General features: G+C 34.5%; 1 protein-coding gene across 3 annotated transcripts in view; it reads left to right on the top strand.

Annotated features, from left to right (window-relative positions):
- Positions 1–1,851: 1,851 nt before the first annotated feature.
- Positions 1,852–14,926, top strand: part of LOC136038596 (arfaptin-2-like) — a 46,994-nt gene continuing 33,919 nt past the window's right edge. The window contains exons 1-3 of one of the 3 annotated variants that reach the window (XM_065721801.1): positions 1,852–1,956; positions 9,671–9,741; positions 13,341–13,484. In XM_065721801.1, the coding sequence (XP_065577873.1) occupies positions 9,729–9,741; positions 13,341–13,484 (157 nt within the window). In that variant the 5' untranslated portion in view covers positions 1,852–1,956; positions 9,671–9,728. Of the gene's footprint in view, positions 1,957–4,887; positions 4,948–9,670; positions 9,742–13,340; positions 13,485–14,926 lie in introns of those variants that run through there. The other 2 variants (XM_065721802.1, XM_065721803.1) reach the window with 2 other exon arrangements.

The raw sequence follows: 14,926 nt of genomic DNA, 5'->3' as shown, positions 1-14,926 counted from the left end.
AAGTTTGTGTGACATGATAGTAAGCAAACCTAAGCTTGATGGGCTCAACCAACTGGCACGATGGATGTATGCCACACAAGTGTGCAACAACAGATATAATATGCTGATCCTAATGTCGACTTTGTTCTTACTCAAATGTTTTACTAAACCTAGTTTATGTACATCTAGCTTTGACGGAAATATATTCGGTGACTTTCTTTTGTACGCTAAAATGCCACTGTTCTTTTTATTACACCCCAAGGCACCCATGGGAATTCATCTTGCATCCCAAAGGAAAAAGTTTGATGGGTACTCAGGACTCACGTTGGAGCACTAGATGTGATGCTGTAAATAATATTAGATACCAATAAAAAGAAACTTTTACTACCCTGGAAAAAAACGATGGAAACGAGTAAAAGCTTTAAATGACGTACAGCTGCAGGCTGTTTGTTGCTATGTAATCACATTCGTTTTCTTGTTATTTATGCTTCTGGCAACTGGTGAAGTCAATGTGTGTGGAGTCAATGATGCTCAAAATTATTTACAAACAGAAGGACTAAATATCCACCAATATACACAAAAAATAAATGCTTTTATAGACCGTACGGATGACGTTTTAAAATGCAATGAAAGTTTGTGTGATAAGATTGAAATTTCTTTTGAACGCCCAAGAGGAATCAGAAGAAAGCATATATTTGGCGACAAAAGCAAATATTTTCTGTTATCTTACGAAGATGACTTGAGGCAAACAATGTTTTCTTCAATAGACAGAGTAACTGCTGAACTTGATTAATTTAAAATGAAACAAAGTTTTTTTTGAGGAAAGTAAAGAGCGAAATTGCAACTTAAAACGAACAAATATTATTGCTTCACAATCTATCTAACATGTATCAACAAAACTAGTACAAATAAACCAACTTATTATATTTTCCTATGTTTGTAAGATAATAAAAACTAGCGGTTTACTGAAAACACAAAAACCGAAAATAAAAAACAATAATGTTGTTTTATTCGTTAAAAGGGAGTACGTATCTTGACAAAAACAAACTAATCTATAAAAATTTTCATAGTCTTACACAAGCTATGATATCAGTAACTTTCAGTGTACATTTAAAATTCTATTAAAAACATGACCATAAATATAAATACTTTTTTAATAATCGCAAAGTCATTGAACAGCATAGAGAAATATTGGACTGATTTATCGGATAGCATTTTTATCACACCAGGTATAATACCAATAGTGAGCAATAAACAATTTTAAATGTTAAGAAATACGCTTTAGTATTACTTGAAACAAAGATCAAATAAGCCATAATATGAACTCTGGAAATCCGGTAATTTCTCTTTATACAACTGAGAGTTTCAAGCTATGGCAAAAACTTGAAATATAGCATATAGTCGTAATACTATCATGATGATTTCACTCCGAACTTCTCTAAAAATTAATCATGACATGTCCTTTTCAGCACTAAAACGAAAACTAATCTTTGGACTGAACCATTGTACTGAAGTTAAATATCAAATGTTAAATATCAAAATAAATGAAAAGAAAAATTAAGCGACAATCCTAAAATGCTTTATTTTTATACTGTAAAAAGTGTCCTTAATCTATTTGCTTTTTCTGTACCAAAACTCCTGTATTGTTTTGTGTTTTCAGTAAAGTGCTAGCTTTTTATAATCCTACATGCATAAGGAAATATCATCTTTTGGTTTATTTGCAGTAGTTTTATCACTATAGGATAAATAGGCTGTGAAGTAATAATTTTTGTTTGTTTTAAGTTTCAACTTCGCTCTTTATTTCCCTCAGAAAAACGTTTTTTTTTAATTAATCATCGTAAGCGGTCGTACGATGCTGCTTGTCTCACTCATCTTGTCCCGACCTAAAAATGGACTTTCGCTCATTTTGAGAAGCACCAACAGAAAATGAAAAGCTAGGACAGCTTAACCTACTTTTGATAGGGATAGCTATATCAGGTATGGAATAGATACTAGGCTAAAATGAAAAAGTGTCGTCAATTTTCCCATAAAATGTTCTATAGTTTAAACCACCACAGATAGGCCTAATTCAACACATGGGTGTTGCCCTCTCAAGCATGAGGTAGCCTAGGCCTATTGTTCTCTCAAAATGAGTGGTCTTAGCCTAACAAACTTTGTCAAGGCTCAGATCACAAAGGCCGGTAAAGCTATAGGCGAAATCCTAGTTTTGTTAACTTTTTGCTATATGAAACTATAAGGGATGGGCCTAGCCTACAGACAGTCCTGGGAAGGTATTTTTAAGGGTCATTGTTCCTATTACCTGAACAATTGCTTATGGTCATGAAACTTTTGTTAATAGATGCATTTTGACTTTTTGAACATCTTTTCTCTCTTGCAAAATTACTGCAAACTCCTGTTATGGAGTTATTATATATTTGCACATTAGAGGGGGGGGGGGGGGGGGTAAAGCATAGCATATATTAAATACAACAATGGTTAGTTTACGTATTTAATATATGCTATGCTTTACCCCCACCCCCCTGATGTGCAAATATATAGCATAAATTTGTTTCTAAACTATTACAGATTCATGATTTCAAATATTTGATGATAACTCCACAACAGTGAGTTTGTGGTAGTTTTGCAAGAGAGAAAAGATGTCCAAAAAGTCAAAATGTATCTATTAACAATAGTTTCATGACCCTAAACAATTGTTCAAGTAATAGGAACATTGACCTTTTAAAAACCTACCTCTACTTGTTCTCCCTCTAGAGTGCAGTCACCTTTAAAAACCTTTATGTTGTGAAAGTTAAATCTTGCCAAACAGTTTTTCTGCTTAAATGAAGTAGGCTACCATAAAACTGTTTTCAGCTTCACAACTTTGTTCAATCCCAATTTATGAAGTTTCAAAGATGTCCTAGCTCATTTCCAAAATTTAGAAAAAAACTCATTGCTAGGGCTTATAATTCTGCTCAAATAGCCTAGAAGGAATTGCATTTTCAGAACTAAAACTAGAAAAAAAGAAACTAATAACTGAAAGTTAAGGTAAAATGCTGTTTTGTCAAAATTTCAATAGCCTAAGTCAAGTAGACAAATCAGCCAGTGAAGAAGACAAATCAACCAGTCAAGTAGGCAAATTTCTAAGACTTAAAAATACAAAGAGGGTTAACATAGAAGCTTGGCAGTACCTTCTTAGCAAATGATTTTGGCCTGAGATTCATTAATGAAATTTTCATTTGGTAAAATTCTACTTTGGTGACTTTTTGGTACCTCAGAAAGGGGTGAGGTTAGGAAAATGAAACTTTCAGGGATGAATCTAAAGGCCAAAGTATGTCACAGGAAGGTATTTTAAAGTACCCACCTCCACTCGTTCTCTCTCTAGAGGGCCCTGACCTTTGATGGCCTTTAGAAATATGTGTGTTATAAAAGTGAAACCTTGCAAAATAGATCTTCTGCTTAAATGAAATACAATCAAATTGTTTTCAGCTTCACAACTTTGCTCAATCCCAATTTATAAGGCTTTAAAGATATCCATATACATTTCCTAAATTTAAAAAAAACAACAAAAAACATTGATATGGTTCAGAATTCTACTCAAATAACAAGAATTGCATTTTCAGAACTAAAGGCAGAGAAAAAGCAACTGGTAACTGAAAATTAAGGTAAAATGTTGTTTTGTCAAAATTTCAATAGGTACAGACCTGTCATGTAGGCAAATTTCAGGGCCCTCTAGAGGGAGGAGTGGAGGTGGGTACTTCAAAATACCTTCCCAGGATATACTTTAGCCTGTAGACCCATCCCCAAAAGTTTCATTTTCCCAGCCTAACCCCTTTCCAAGATAGCCAAAAGTCACTAAAGTAGAATTTTACCCAAATAACCTTTTAGGCCAGTTCACAAATATAGGCTATAGCCCAAGTTGTATATTCCCACTGCACTGTGCCACCTGTCTCTTGTTTTTCTGGTTCAGTTGCTTCAATTTTCAAGTACATTGGTAGAAACAAGAGATACATACAAACAAGGGAGAATACATTGAAGATATCTAAGTTTTATAATATATTTGAACATTAGGTTAGGGAGGGATGAAATATAGAGGGGTTAATTGCATAATGTGTTTGCTACTGTTGGAAGGATTCAAAATCTCAAATTATAGACCATTGCCTCACCTTCTAAATGATTAACCCAGTTGCATTTGTTTAGTCTGACAGAGCTTAGCTATATAAAACATATAATTTAAGCTGGAGCAAATATTTGGTAAACCACCAGATAGGATTAGTTCATTGGAGTAGTCTACTCAGCTTTCTAATGTTATGCCAGTTCTCAGGTATCTCATGGAATAGTGTTTGTCTAGAAAACTAACTTGAGAGAATGAAATATCTTAAGAAAACAATTCTTGCTTCATAATATGCAGAATAAAATCATAGTTAACACATTTTGCATGCATCCTCACTACACTTTACCCCCAACACCTCCTAATGGAAAATATATAGCCCAAATTATATACTTTCAGTGCATTCTGCCACCTGTAACTTGTTTTTTCAGTTTTGTGATTCAACTTACAGGTACATGGGTTGAAACAATTGAGAATAGATAGGAAATATTTAATTTGGGCTATGTATTTGCACATTGGGGGGAGAGGAAAGTATAGCAGGGCTGCATGCAAAATTTGTTAACTATGATTATTCTGCACATTATGAAGTGAGAATTGTTTTATTATGATAGAAAATATATAATTCAGGCTATGTATTTGCACATTAGGAGAGGAGGGCAAAGTGTAGTGAGGCTGCAAGCAAGGTGTGATAACTGTGATTATTCTGCATATTGTGATGCAAGAATTGTTTTCTTAACATATTTTTTTCTCTCCAGTTAGTTCTCTTGGCAAATGCCCTTGGAATTTCTGCTCTATCTGACTGAGAAATTGGATGACAAAAAGTATTGTAATTTTGGACAAACTTATGGTTTTTATTTTAGGTTGGCTAAGAAGATTTAAGGGTAAGAGATAAATTTACAATCTAATCTATCTTTCAATCCCTTTTCCAAGCATAGTATTCACTACCATTGGAATTGCAACCAAGCCCCCTCCCCCTCTCTAGTGAATACATGTAGCCATAGGTAACATGCAAAAAGTAGGGGATTTCATTATGATTATTTTAGTTGTACCCCACAATGGTTGGTTTGCAGCTCAGTACAAAAGTTGTTTAATGGAAATTAGCATACAGATTATGTAAACATTTTGCTTTAATTTCAGTTTAGTATGGTTTTGAAAGCAACAAAGGTTCTTTAACTTGCAAACTAATTGTGATGAAAGTTTAGAAAAAAAATTAAGTCTCAAATATGTCAAAAAGTTTTATATGGCACTATTATCGTGAATGTGGTGATAATTTTATGGTACATTGCAAAAATCAGACTGCAATGGTGTACTCTGCATGGATTTTTTTTTTACAAATATGGTGCTAATATTTTCATACAGTGCAAAAACAAAATGCAATTCTAGATTTTGCATGGCAATATTTTCACAAATATGGTGATATTTTCAAATTTCAGTGTAAAAACTAAACTGCAATTGCAAATTTAACATGGCAAATTGCCATGGCAAATTGTAATGGGTTAAATTGCATGGTGAAGCAGAACACCATTGTGGGAGGATCCTCTATAGGAGGACAACTGCAGCAGGGCGTAAGATCCAGAATTATGGACAACAGCCTCTGTAAAGGGCTGCCTTGACCCTTTTCGGGGTACCTGCAAGACTGGGAAACTTGCAGTCAATTTTTCCCACTTGAGGAGTGGCGCCCCTCGAGGAAATTATAGCCTAGTAAACAACACAGCACTCATACGGGATTCTGATTATTGGATATTTTTCTGGGCTTGGTTTGCTTTGATGGGCGTTTTCGGGCTGAAAAACCTCTTCCTAGCTGATTTATCTACTATGGGCTGCCTCCCCGTAGTAGCATAGTATTTGTAGGCATGAATATATAATGAGTCGGAGGTAATAGGCTTGGGACTGTCTGTGCAGGATTTCGACTCTTGTTGATAGAAGAGCATCACCAAGTGCTGAAAACCATGTTGTGACCAAGATGGGCCCAGGATTGCACAAAGCCTCCAACTTACTGGAGGTCCCAGGGACTTCTTGCTGTCCGGTTCTAAGCTGGCTTAAGCGCTTTGGTGTAGACTTGAGAAGATATGTTGGTCCCCATCCTGCACTGGTATCTGGGATCACTGCTTTTCTTGAGGCCAAAATAATTTCAAAGATTTAAAGAACATGAAAATTGGAACTTGGAATGTTACGACGTTAAAAAATGACTATCGCATCGACATTTTGACTGACGAATTCAAACGGTTTGAACTGGATTTATTAGGAGTTTCAGAAACTCATATCCCAGGGGTAGGAAGCATGAAATTAGGTGACATAGAATTTGTTTACTCAGGAAGGAAGGATGGGGTACATAGACAGGGAGTAGGGCTCATGATGAATAAGGAAGCTGCTAAGTCTTGTTTAGGCTGGGAAGGTATTAATAATAGAATACTAATTGCTCATTTTATGACTAAAAAGTTTAGGGTATCAGTTATAGTAGTATATGCCCCCATTGAACCAACTGATGGAGATACTAGTGACTCAGATGAATTTTACTTACAGTTACAGGAGCAAATAGACAGGGTACCAGGTAGAAATATGGTGTTTTTGCTAGGAGATTTTAATGCCCAGGTTGGTAGAAATAGGGATAGATGGTATCCTAGCCTAGGTAAATTTGGTGTAGGAAAAGAAAACAGTAATGGCTATAGGCTTTTGCAATTTTGTAGGTATAACAACCTAGTTATAACCAATACAGTGTTTGGTCACAAAATGGCCCATAAGTTGACATGGTATTCACGTGATGGTAAGACAGCAAACCTTATTGATTATGTTATTGTAAACAGAAGACTAGCAGGATCAATACAAGATACTAGGGTGTATAGGAGTGCTGTTATTGATGTTAAAAGTAAAGATCACCATCTAGTAGTGTCTAAGGTTAATTTAAAGCTGAAATTTTGGAAGAGTAACTCCCTCCCGGAAAGTTATGATGTTGGTAGACTTCAGGATGAAAATTTGAGAAAAAAATTCCAGGAACAGTTGAGTACTAAACTTGAGGGTTTAAAATTTGACAATGTGGAAGATGGATGGAATAATTTAAGAAAAACAATTTGTGAAGTTGCTGATGGCGTCCTAGGGAAGAGTGCTAAGACAGCAACTAGGAATATTAGTGAAAAAGCTTTAGGTTTAATAGAGAGTAGAAGGGGTTTGTATAAGAATTATCTGAGCGATAGGTCGTATGAAAACAAAAGGAATGTAAAGAAAGTGGAGAAAGCATTAAAATATGAACTAAGGAGATGTGAAATGGAGGCGATGGATAAAATTGCTGAGGATCTGGAAGATGCGGCTAGACGGCATAATAGTAAAATATTATACTGGCATGTTAATAAATTGAAAGGGAGTAGCTGATCTGGACTAGTCCCAGTTAAAGATAGAAATGGGGCCACAATTAGTGATAAGGAAAAAGTTAAAGAAAGATGGGTGGAACATTTTGAGAATGTGCTAAACCAAGATACAGTTGCAGGAAAAGATATAGATGAAAAAGTTTGTGATACCTTGGATGTGAAGGAAGATTTGTTTAGTGAGGAAGAATTAGCGACAGTACTAGAAGGATTAAAAAATAATAAGGCCCCAGGTGCTGATAGTATGATTAATGAGTTCCTTAAATATGGTGGCTCTGAGGTTAGGAATAAGCTACTGAAGATTATGAACATGATTTTTGAAAAAGGGGAAGTACCCAATGATTTTAGGAAAACCGTAATTAAACCACTGTATAAGAAAGGTGACAAGAGTGAATGTCGTAATTATCGAGGCATTAGTCTAGTCTCTGTAGGTAGCAAATTACTGAGTAATATGATACTTTTTAGACTGAGACATGCTGTAGACAAAGTTTTAAGGGAAGAACAATGCGGTTTTAGAAAAGGTAGAGGATGTGTCGACCATGTTTTCACTCTTAGGTTAATAATTGAGAAGTCCCTTCGTTGTCAAACACCTTTGGTCCTTAGTTTTATCGATTATGAGCAAGCTTTCGATTCTGTTGATAGAACAGCGTTAACAAAGGTCTTATCATTATATGGTATACCAGAAAAATACATTAAAGTGATTTGCGCTATGTACGAGAATAATACTGCTGCGGTTAAGGTAGGAAATGTGGTTAGCAACTGGTTTTGTATTAAATCAGGAGTTAAGCAGGGTTGTGTTCTATCCCCCTTTATATGGATCATTTTGATGGACTTCGTCTTAAGGAGCACAGGAAAGGCAATTGGAGACCATGGAATCAAATGGGGAGGAAGAACGCTCCTGGACTTAGATTATGCTGATGATTTAAGCATATTAGATGAAAGTGTGAGCAAAATGAATGAATTTTTAGAGGTTTTACGAGTTCAGGGTGCTAAAATAGGCTTGAAAATTAATGTTAAGAAGACTAAGTCACTAAGGCTAGGAATAAGTGAAGATGAACAGGTGACCTTAGGTAACGAAAAGATTGATCAGGTTGGGAGCTTCAGTTACCTTGGTAGTATTATTAGTAAAGATGGTGGGAGCAGTGAAGATGTTAAAAGTAGAATAGCTAAAGATCAGGGTGTTTTTTCACAGTAAAAAAAAGTTTGGAAGAATAGAAAGATAAGCCTACAAACCAAGATTAGAATATTGGAAGCTACAGTGATGACAGTGGTCAAATATGGCTCTGAAGCATGGACACTCTGAAAAGCAGATGAAAATTTACTAGATGTTTTCCAGAGAAATTGCCTACGGATTGTTCTGGGTACCCGGCTGACTGACCGTATTTCAAACAGTAGGTTGTACGAAAAGTGTGGTTCAATCCCGCTTTCTGGGGCGAATTTTGAATGGATACAAATATGGTGATATTTCACAGTGCAGTCTAAAAAATCAAACTGTAATTGTATCTGTTACATAAATATATTTTCACTAATATAGTTACTAGTATTTAGTGCAAATATAACTGCACAAGCAGATATAATTTCTCCTCAGTATCTTTTGCATTGATGTAACTTGAATTTCCCAGATTGTGCCTTCTGCACCATAGCACCAAACTCCCATGGTTATTGTTTGGCTATGGTGCCAGTTTTTTTTTAGTACTGTAGTTTTGCTTCATATATATTTCAAGTCCTTCTATTTTTTGCAAGTGGGTTCAATCCCAAAAAATGTCCCAATTTGTTTTGCTAACCATGCACTTGCAACAAGGAGAGGGGGGGGGGGAAGACCCCAGGTGAAATTTACAATTGAGTATTATGATGTGACAAAATTTATGTCAGGATCAGCTAATTTCTGTAAATTAGGTCTGTAGAATTATGAATTTCTTGCAGTCTTTAAAAGTACACTTGGCCAAAACATCATTTTAAATATACAGTTTTGAGCTGGGAGATATGATAGTTTTTTGGTATACAAAATAGGATTTTGCAAGCAAAATTAGCCTAATGTCTGTTGTACCAACAAACAGCTACCTGGATGGCAGTAAAAAAAAGAAAGAAAGAATTAGTTCCAGTTTAAAGTATTTTTTTATACCATGCATCATACTTGTATATAGGAATATGGAAGCAAAACTCAAAAGTTGTATCTTTTTCTAACTAATAAGAGTTTAAATTGGTAAATTATTGTGTTATGCTTGACACTAAGTATTTTTTTTAGAGTACTCTTTGAACATCCCTGCTCAAAAGGATTTTCAACTTGCCTGTTGTAAGAAGTTATGAACACTGCTGGTAGGAGCACTTTATTTATATAGTCTGTTTATTTATTTATCAGTATAGCAGTTGCTGAACTAAATATTTTAGTCTTAAGTAGGCCCACAAGTCTGGGTCAAAGTTTCATGAATTTATTTATTGAGATCAAATGAGGTCAGTGGCTTTTGGCCAAGAAAAGAAACATGGGTGTATGCGCACAAAATTAGGAGGTTTCGTATTAGGATTTTTGCCAATGTGTTTTTGTCTGGAAGAGGGGTGAGGGTTGAAATCACTAAAACAATGTTTTCCTGTCTAAATCTTCCTTTGGGAGGCATTTAAATCAATCTGGGAGGGAGGCAGTGTTAATGTATTTCAAGAAGAGGGGGTCAAACTCTAAAACTGTGTTTTTTGTCAACATTTTTCTATTTGACCAGGAAGAGAATGTTCCTCAGATAAATTTTGAGGGTTTACCTTCCTGTATGCAGTTATGTGCATATCTATGCTTTTTCATTTATAATATACTGCTTGATTTCTTACTTTAAAGTCAATTAAGGGATAAAACCTTTATCTGTAACAACTGCTTGAAATCTATAGTTATTTTATCTTAACTTACTATGTCATTGGTAATTAAGCATCCAAACCTGAGCATGGAGGGATCAGAAACTTTTTTGGAGAGAGTAGATAAGATAAGATATTTATTTCGAAAAAATCACTATCACAAGCCCTCAAAGGGCCGAATTCGGACTTCGGAGTCGACTAATAAAACAAACAAAGCAAAAAACACAAAGCTAATAATAATAAATAATCAAATTATGAGTCAAAAAAATAAATAAATAAATATATAAGTCAGAAAAAAAAGGAAAGGGGACAAAAAAAGTATAATAACACAGAAATGAACAAGAAATAAACATATATATCTACAAATTAAAAGGGACACTAAAAAAAAGTCCAAAAACTCACAAAAAAAAGAACGAAGCATAAAACACACGAAAAACACATATGAATTAAAAGGGAAACTAAACCAAAACAGCGGGAGGCAAGCAAATTAGTGTAACGACCTAAAGCACCTCACAAAAAAAAAAAAAGGGGGGGGGGGGAGGAGAAACTAGTTGGCTATTTTATTTATTCTTTCTGTGATGAAGGGGACAAAGGTTTTTTCATATCTGGAAGTAACGCAGCGAATGGGAGACAAAACTGGGATAGGCTCAGAAACAGCTCGAGGCTGTTGTAATCTGGATGGTGAGTGACTTTTGGGGAAAATACTTGCCGTCCGAGGGTTGTTTAATGACATCTTTCTGCTCATATTTTCGTAGAATTTAGAGTCCTTTTGAGTTTTAGGGTTAAAAACTAATTATAAAACATAAATAAAAATAAATGACATGTTATGAAGTCAAAATTTGTTTTCATCAGTTGTATAGTTAGGAAGGTCAGATATAAAGGAATATTAACCTTCTGAAGGGCTGGAGAGTCAATTCACTGAAATCAGGGGGGGGGTGTCTTCAATTTTTGCTAATCATGAAACAAAAAAGGCATTTTTCAGAATGTGAGTTGAGACAAATCCTCCCCCTCACATTGGCACCTCTGCTGAAGAGCAGCAATTTTGACATTTGTATTTCCTATGGTTTATTATATTTATCTGAACCTAATCAAAAATGAGCATTTTGGTGTTGATATAACTGTAAAAATATAAAGAAAAAAATATTTTCAAGAATTTTGTAGCATAAGTTTTTTTGTGTTAATTAAAAAAGGATTTCTAAAGACGAAGTGTTTAAAAAAAAACTAGAAGTTTTTCAAAGGCAGTGGTGGTTCCAGGTTTTGACAGGGAGGCGAACAGCTACCAATCCAGTTTTTCTGACATCTGACATTAAATTCCTATTATTTTATATTTTAAAACAAATAAGAGTTCTGATAGGGATAGGTTTTTTTCCAATAAGGGTAGTTCCAATAGGGATAGGGCCTTTTAGGCAATATTAAAGAACTCAAGACTTTAAATGAACTCTAAGCTAATGGACCAGAAACTATCTGTGACCTGGAAGTAATTATTTTTGTATAAATATAGTTTGTCTTAATTGTAATACTTTAGTTTTGCTATTGATGATGATCACTGATGTATGCATTTGAAATATCCAGTAACTTTTGTCTGTGTTTTTCACTGTCTAATAAAAGGACCTATCTCTATTGTAATTATCATTTGTTTTGTCATAGAAAGACAATGTGGTCTTGAAAAAAAAATACAGGTGATATTTCTTACACCCCTATGGCATATCTTTATACTAGTATATACATTACTAGGCATCAATATGCCATTCTAGCTGAGAACTTCTTAAGCCTAGTTCTCAACTTTGCCACATCAAAAACTGAAGTCATGTGCATAGAAAAGAAAAATACATTCTATCCCCCAGCTAACAATAAATGATCAAACACTGGTTGACTCTGAATAAGATCTTGATATTATTGGTGACTCACAGTTAACATTCCATGAGCACTTTCAGAAGACGATCTCTAAAGCATCATATCTTATCAGACTGATCAGATGAAGTTTTGAGCACTTCTACAATCGAACTCAGAGATTGTCAAACTTAAAACAGACTATGGGGATATAATTCAGAGACCCCACTATAAAATAGACTCAATTGCGCTGGAAAGAGTCCAAAGACGCACCACCAAACTCTTTGCAGATCTGAAACGCTTAAGCTATGAAGAGCGACTGTCCAAACTGAACATAACCCACCCTGATATATAGGCGAAAAATGGTTCCTTTACACGTTGCCGAAATGCATGTGGTAATCTGTCCATAGGTTTTTGAACAATGGCCCAGAAAACGCTACGTTTTAAGGCACAGTTTTCAAATAAAGGCATCAGTATAGATGAGGGTAAGCTCAAAAAGAAGGTTATTGGATAATTTGACTCTTGCTTTAGTCCTTATGCTGCAAAGGAGGCACAAGACAAAAAGAGAAAGAAATTCAGTTTGAAAAAAACAACAACAAAGATTTTGATGTTCAGTGGTCACGTCTTTATTCATTTAAAAACCTTGCCAAGAATCCGTCCTTATTTGACCAAATCGTTGCGGGAAGCCAGAGAGTTTTTCAGGCACGAAAATGGACAGAATCTCTGCACAGATTACTGAATCCGGACGGATTTCTGGAATATGTAAATGAACCTTAAGAGGAAACCAGATACAATTGAAAAAAGCAAAACACAGTCTTGAGAAAATAAAATCAAACAACACAAAAGGACACCACGAAAAAGTATTCAGACCTCTAGCTATAGATATATTCAGGGCCAGTGTTTAGAGTATCTGAGCTACAGGGGCCTCGAACTCACTCCCAGAAGCAGTTAAGAAATCAAAAACCTTAAATAGTTCCAAAAATGGTATGAACCATTTTTAAAAAACGTTTGCACAAACATGACTTTTAAACTTGATTAGGGACAGTGGATATTTCCCTAATTGCACTGAGGGCCCTGCACATGGAAAATTCAGAATGTAAGATGTGGAACAAGTAGATCTCAAAAGTTAGTTGGAAGCCTAATCAGCTACTATAGAGTAGGGTCAAGAGTTAATAGTAATTTTTGTTTTTTTATTAGCAGGCCAATAAATTTCCCAAGGTTTTCTTTTAAGTATCCTTTTTCCTTTGTAGTTTTGGACATATATCCAACAGATATGGAACCAAGTAGATCTCAAGAGTCAGTTGGAAGAGCCTACTCAGCTACTGCAGATGAACAACCATTCTCTGTCCCAAGACCTTTGTCACTGCCAAACAATGGAATTACTGTCAATTCAAGTATGATACATTAGCCTATTTTAATGATTCAGACGCATTGTTGTAATGTCTTGTTTATCTAATTCTCAAGTTTAGGTGCATATATTTTATTGCAGTTTAAATTATAAATTTAAAACCAGATTAATTCTTTAGGCCTGCCAACAGTTTGGTCTAATCTTTTACTTTTCTTTTTGGGAAATCTGCTTGTTTTGGAATTTACAAGTTCTTTAGATTCAGTGTATTTTGCTTAACCTTCTATATATGTTTGCGAGGTCTGCAAATCCAATAGCAGGTCCCATTCATCTCTTTGAAATTACAGGAATACTTTAACTGATTATTGGATTATTTTAACTATATTCAAAAAAAATATGTATCAGCCTGTTGATAACAATCAGCGTGCTGTAAGTAATAATGACATCTTTTTAGGATCAATATCATCAACCAATAAATTTTGGGTTCCAAAGCAGGAGAAAGGGAGCTATTAATAAGAGCATCTTAATACAAAATTCTATACCAATTTCAAACGCGCTCTCAATTTATTCTACTACCGACAGTTTTTGCGTAATAATTTTTACTGTTTCTTTTTACCAAATCTGGTTGTTTTGTGGTTTCTGTACAAAAGTTTCTTATGTTTAGGAACTGTATCTAATGCAAATTTTTATGCTAAATTCAAACAGATCTTCAGACTTATTCTGGTTCTCACCATTTTTTTGAGATATTTTTTTTTTTACTGTTTCTTTTCTTGCAAAACTGAACAGGTTCGGATATCCTGAATAATGTGTAAATTTGGACGTTTGGGACATTTCCCTAATGCAAATTTGTATGCTAGGTTCAAAATTGTAATCAAATTCATGTAGTGTTTACAGTTTCAGTAATAATTCTTTTTTTCTAAAACGCAAAGAAGTAAAAAAAAGACCTTGGGAGTTATCTTCCAAAAACCATGGGTGATGGAAGAATAAATGACTATGTTTTAGAAATTGTCGTGAAGACCTCCAGGCTTTCCTGAACCATGAACCCTTATATTTGTTTTTTAAAGTAATTACACATTTAAATTATTTACCATTTGTTTAAGTATTATTTATTTAATTATTTTTAAATTATTTGTTCTGAATATGTATTTTTAAGGTGATATGGTACATTAAAGGATTAAAGAACCTATCTTTTCCATAATAGAATTTTTCAGATTGTATTACCAAACTACTTAGAATCGATGTGCAGTCTTGCCATAACTTGTAGAGCTTGGGTAAGAAATTCGGATAAACAACAGAAAACTAAAAGCCAACTTCAACTTTCCAAGGAACCTTAGTAAAACCATTTAACTTTTGGCTTTTCATGCTTGAGATAAAGATGTTCAGTTTTAAGGAAATTTACATTATTGGAAAATATGAATTTTTTTTTTGATTAAGTTAAGTAGACTTTGTTTTTAAAGTTCAGGAAACAGCAGTCCCTAAAAATGCTCTAGC

The sequence above is a fragment of the Artemia franciscana genome, chromosome 18 (genome assembly GCF_032884065.1).
Source record: "Artemia franciscana chromosome 18, ASM3288406v1, whole genome shotgun sequence".
Taxonomy (NCBI): Eukaryota; Metazoa; Arthropoda; class Branchiopoda; order Anostraca; family Artemiidae; genus Artemia; species Artemia franciscana.
The sequence above is the reverse complement of the archived record's forward strand: the minus strand, read 5'-3'. Positions and strand labels throughout refer to the sequence as shown.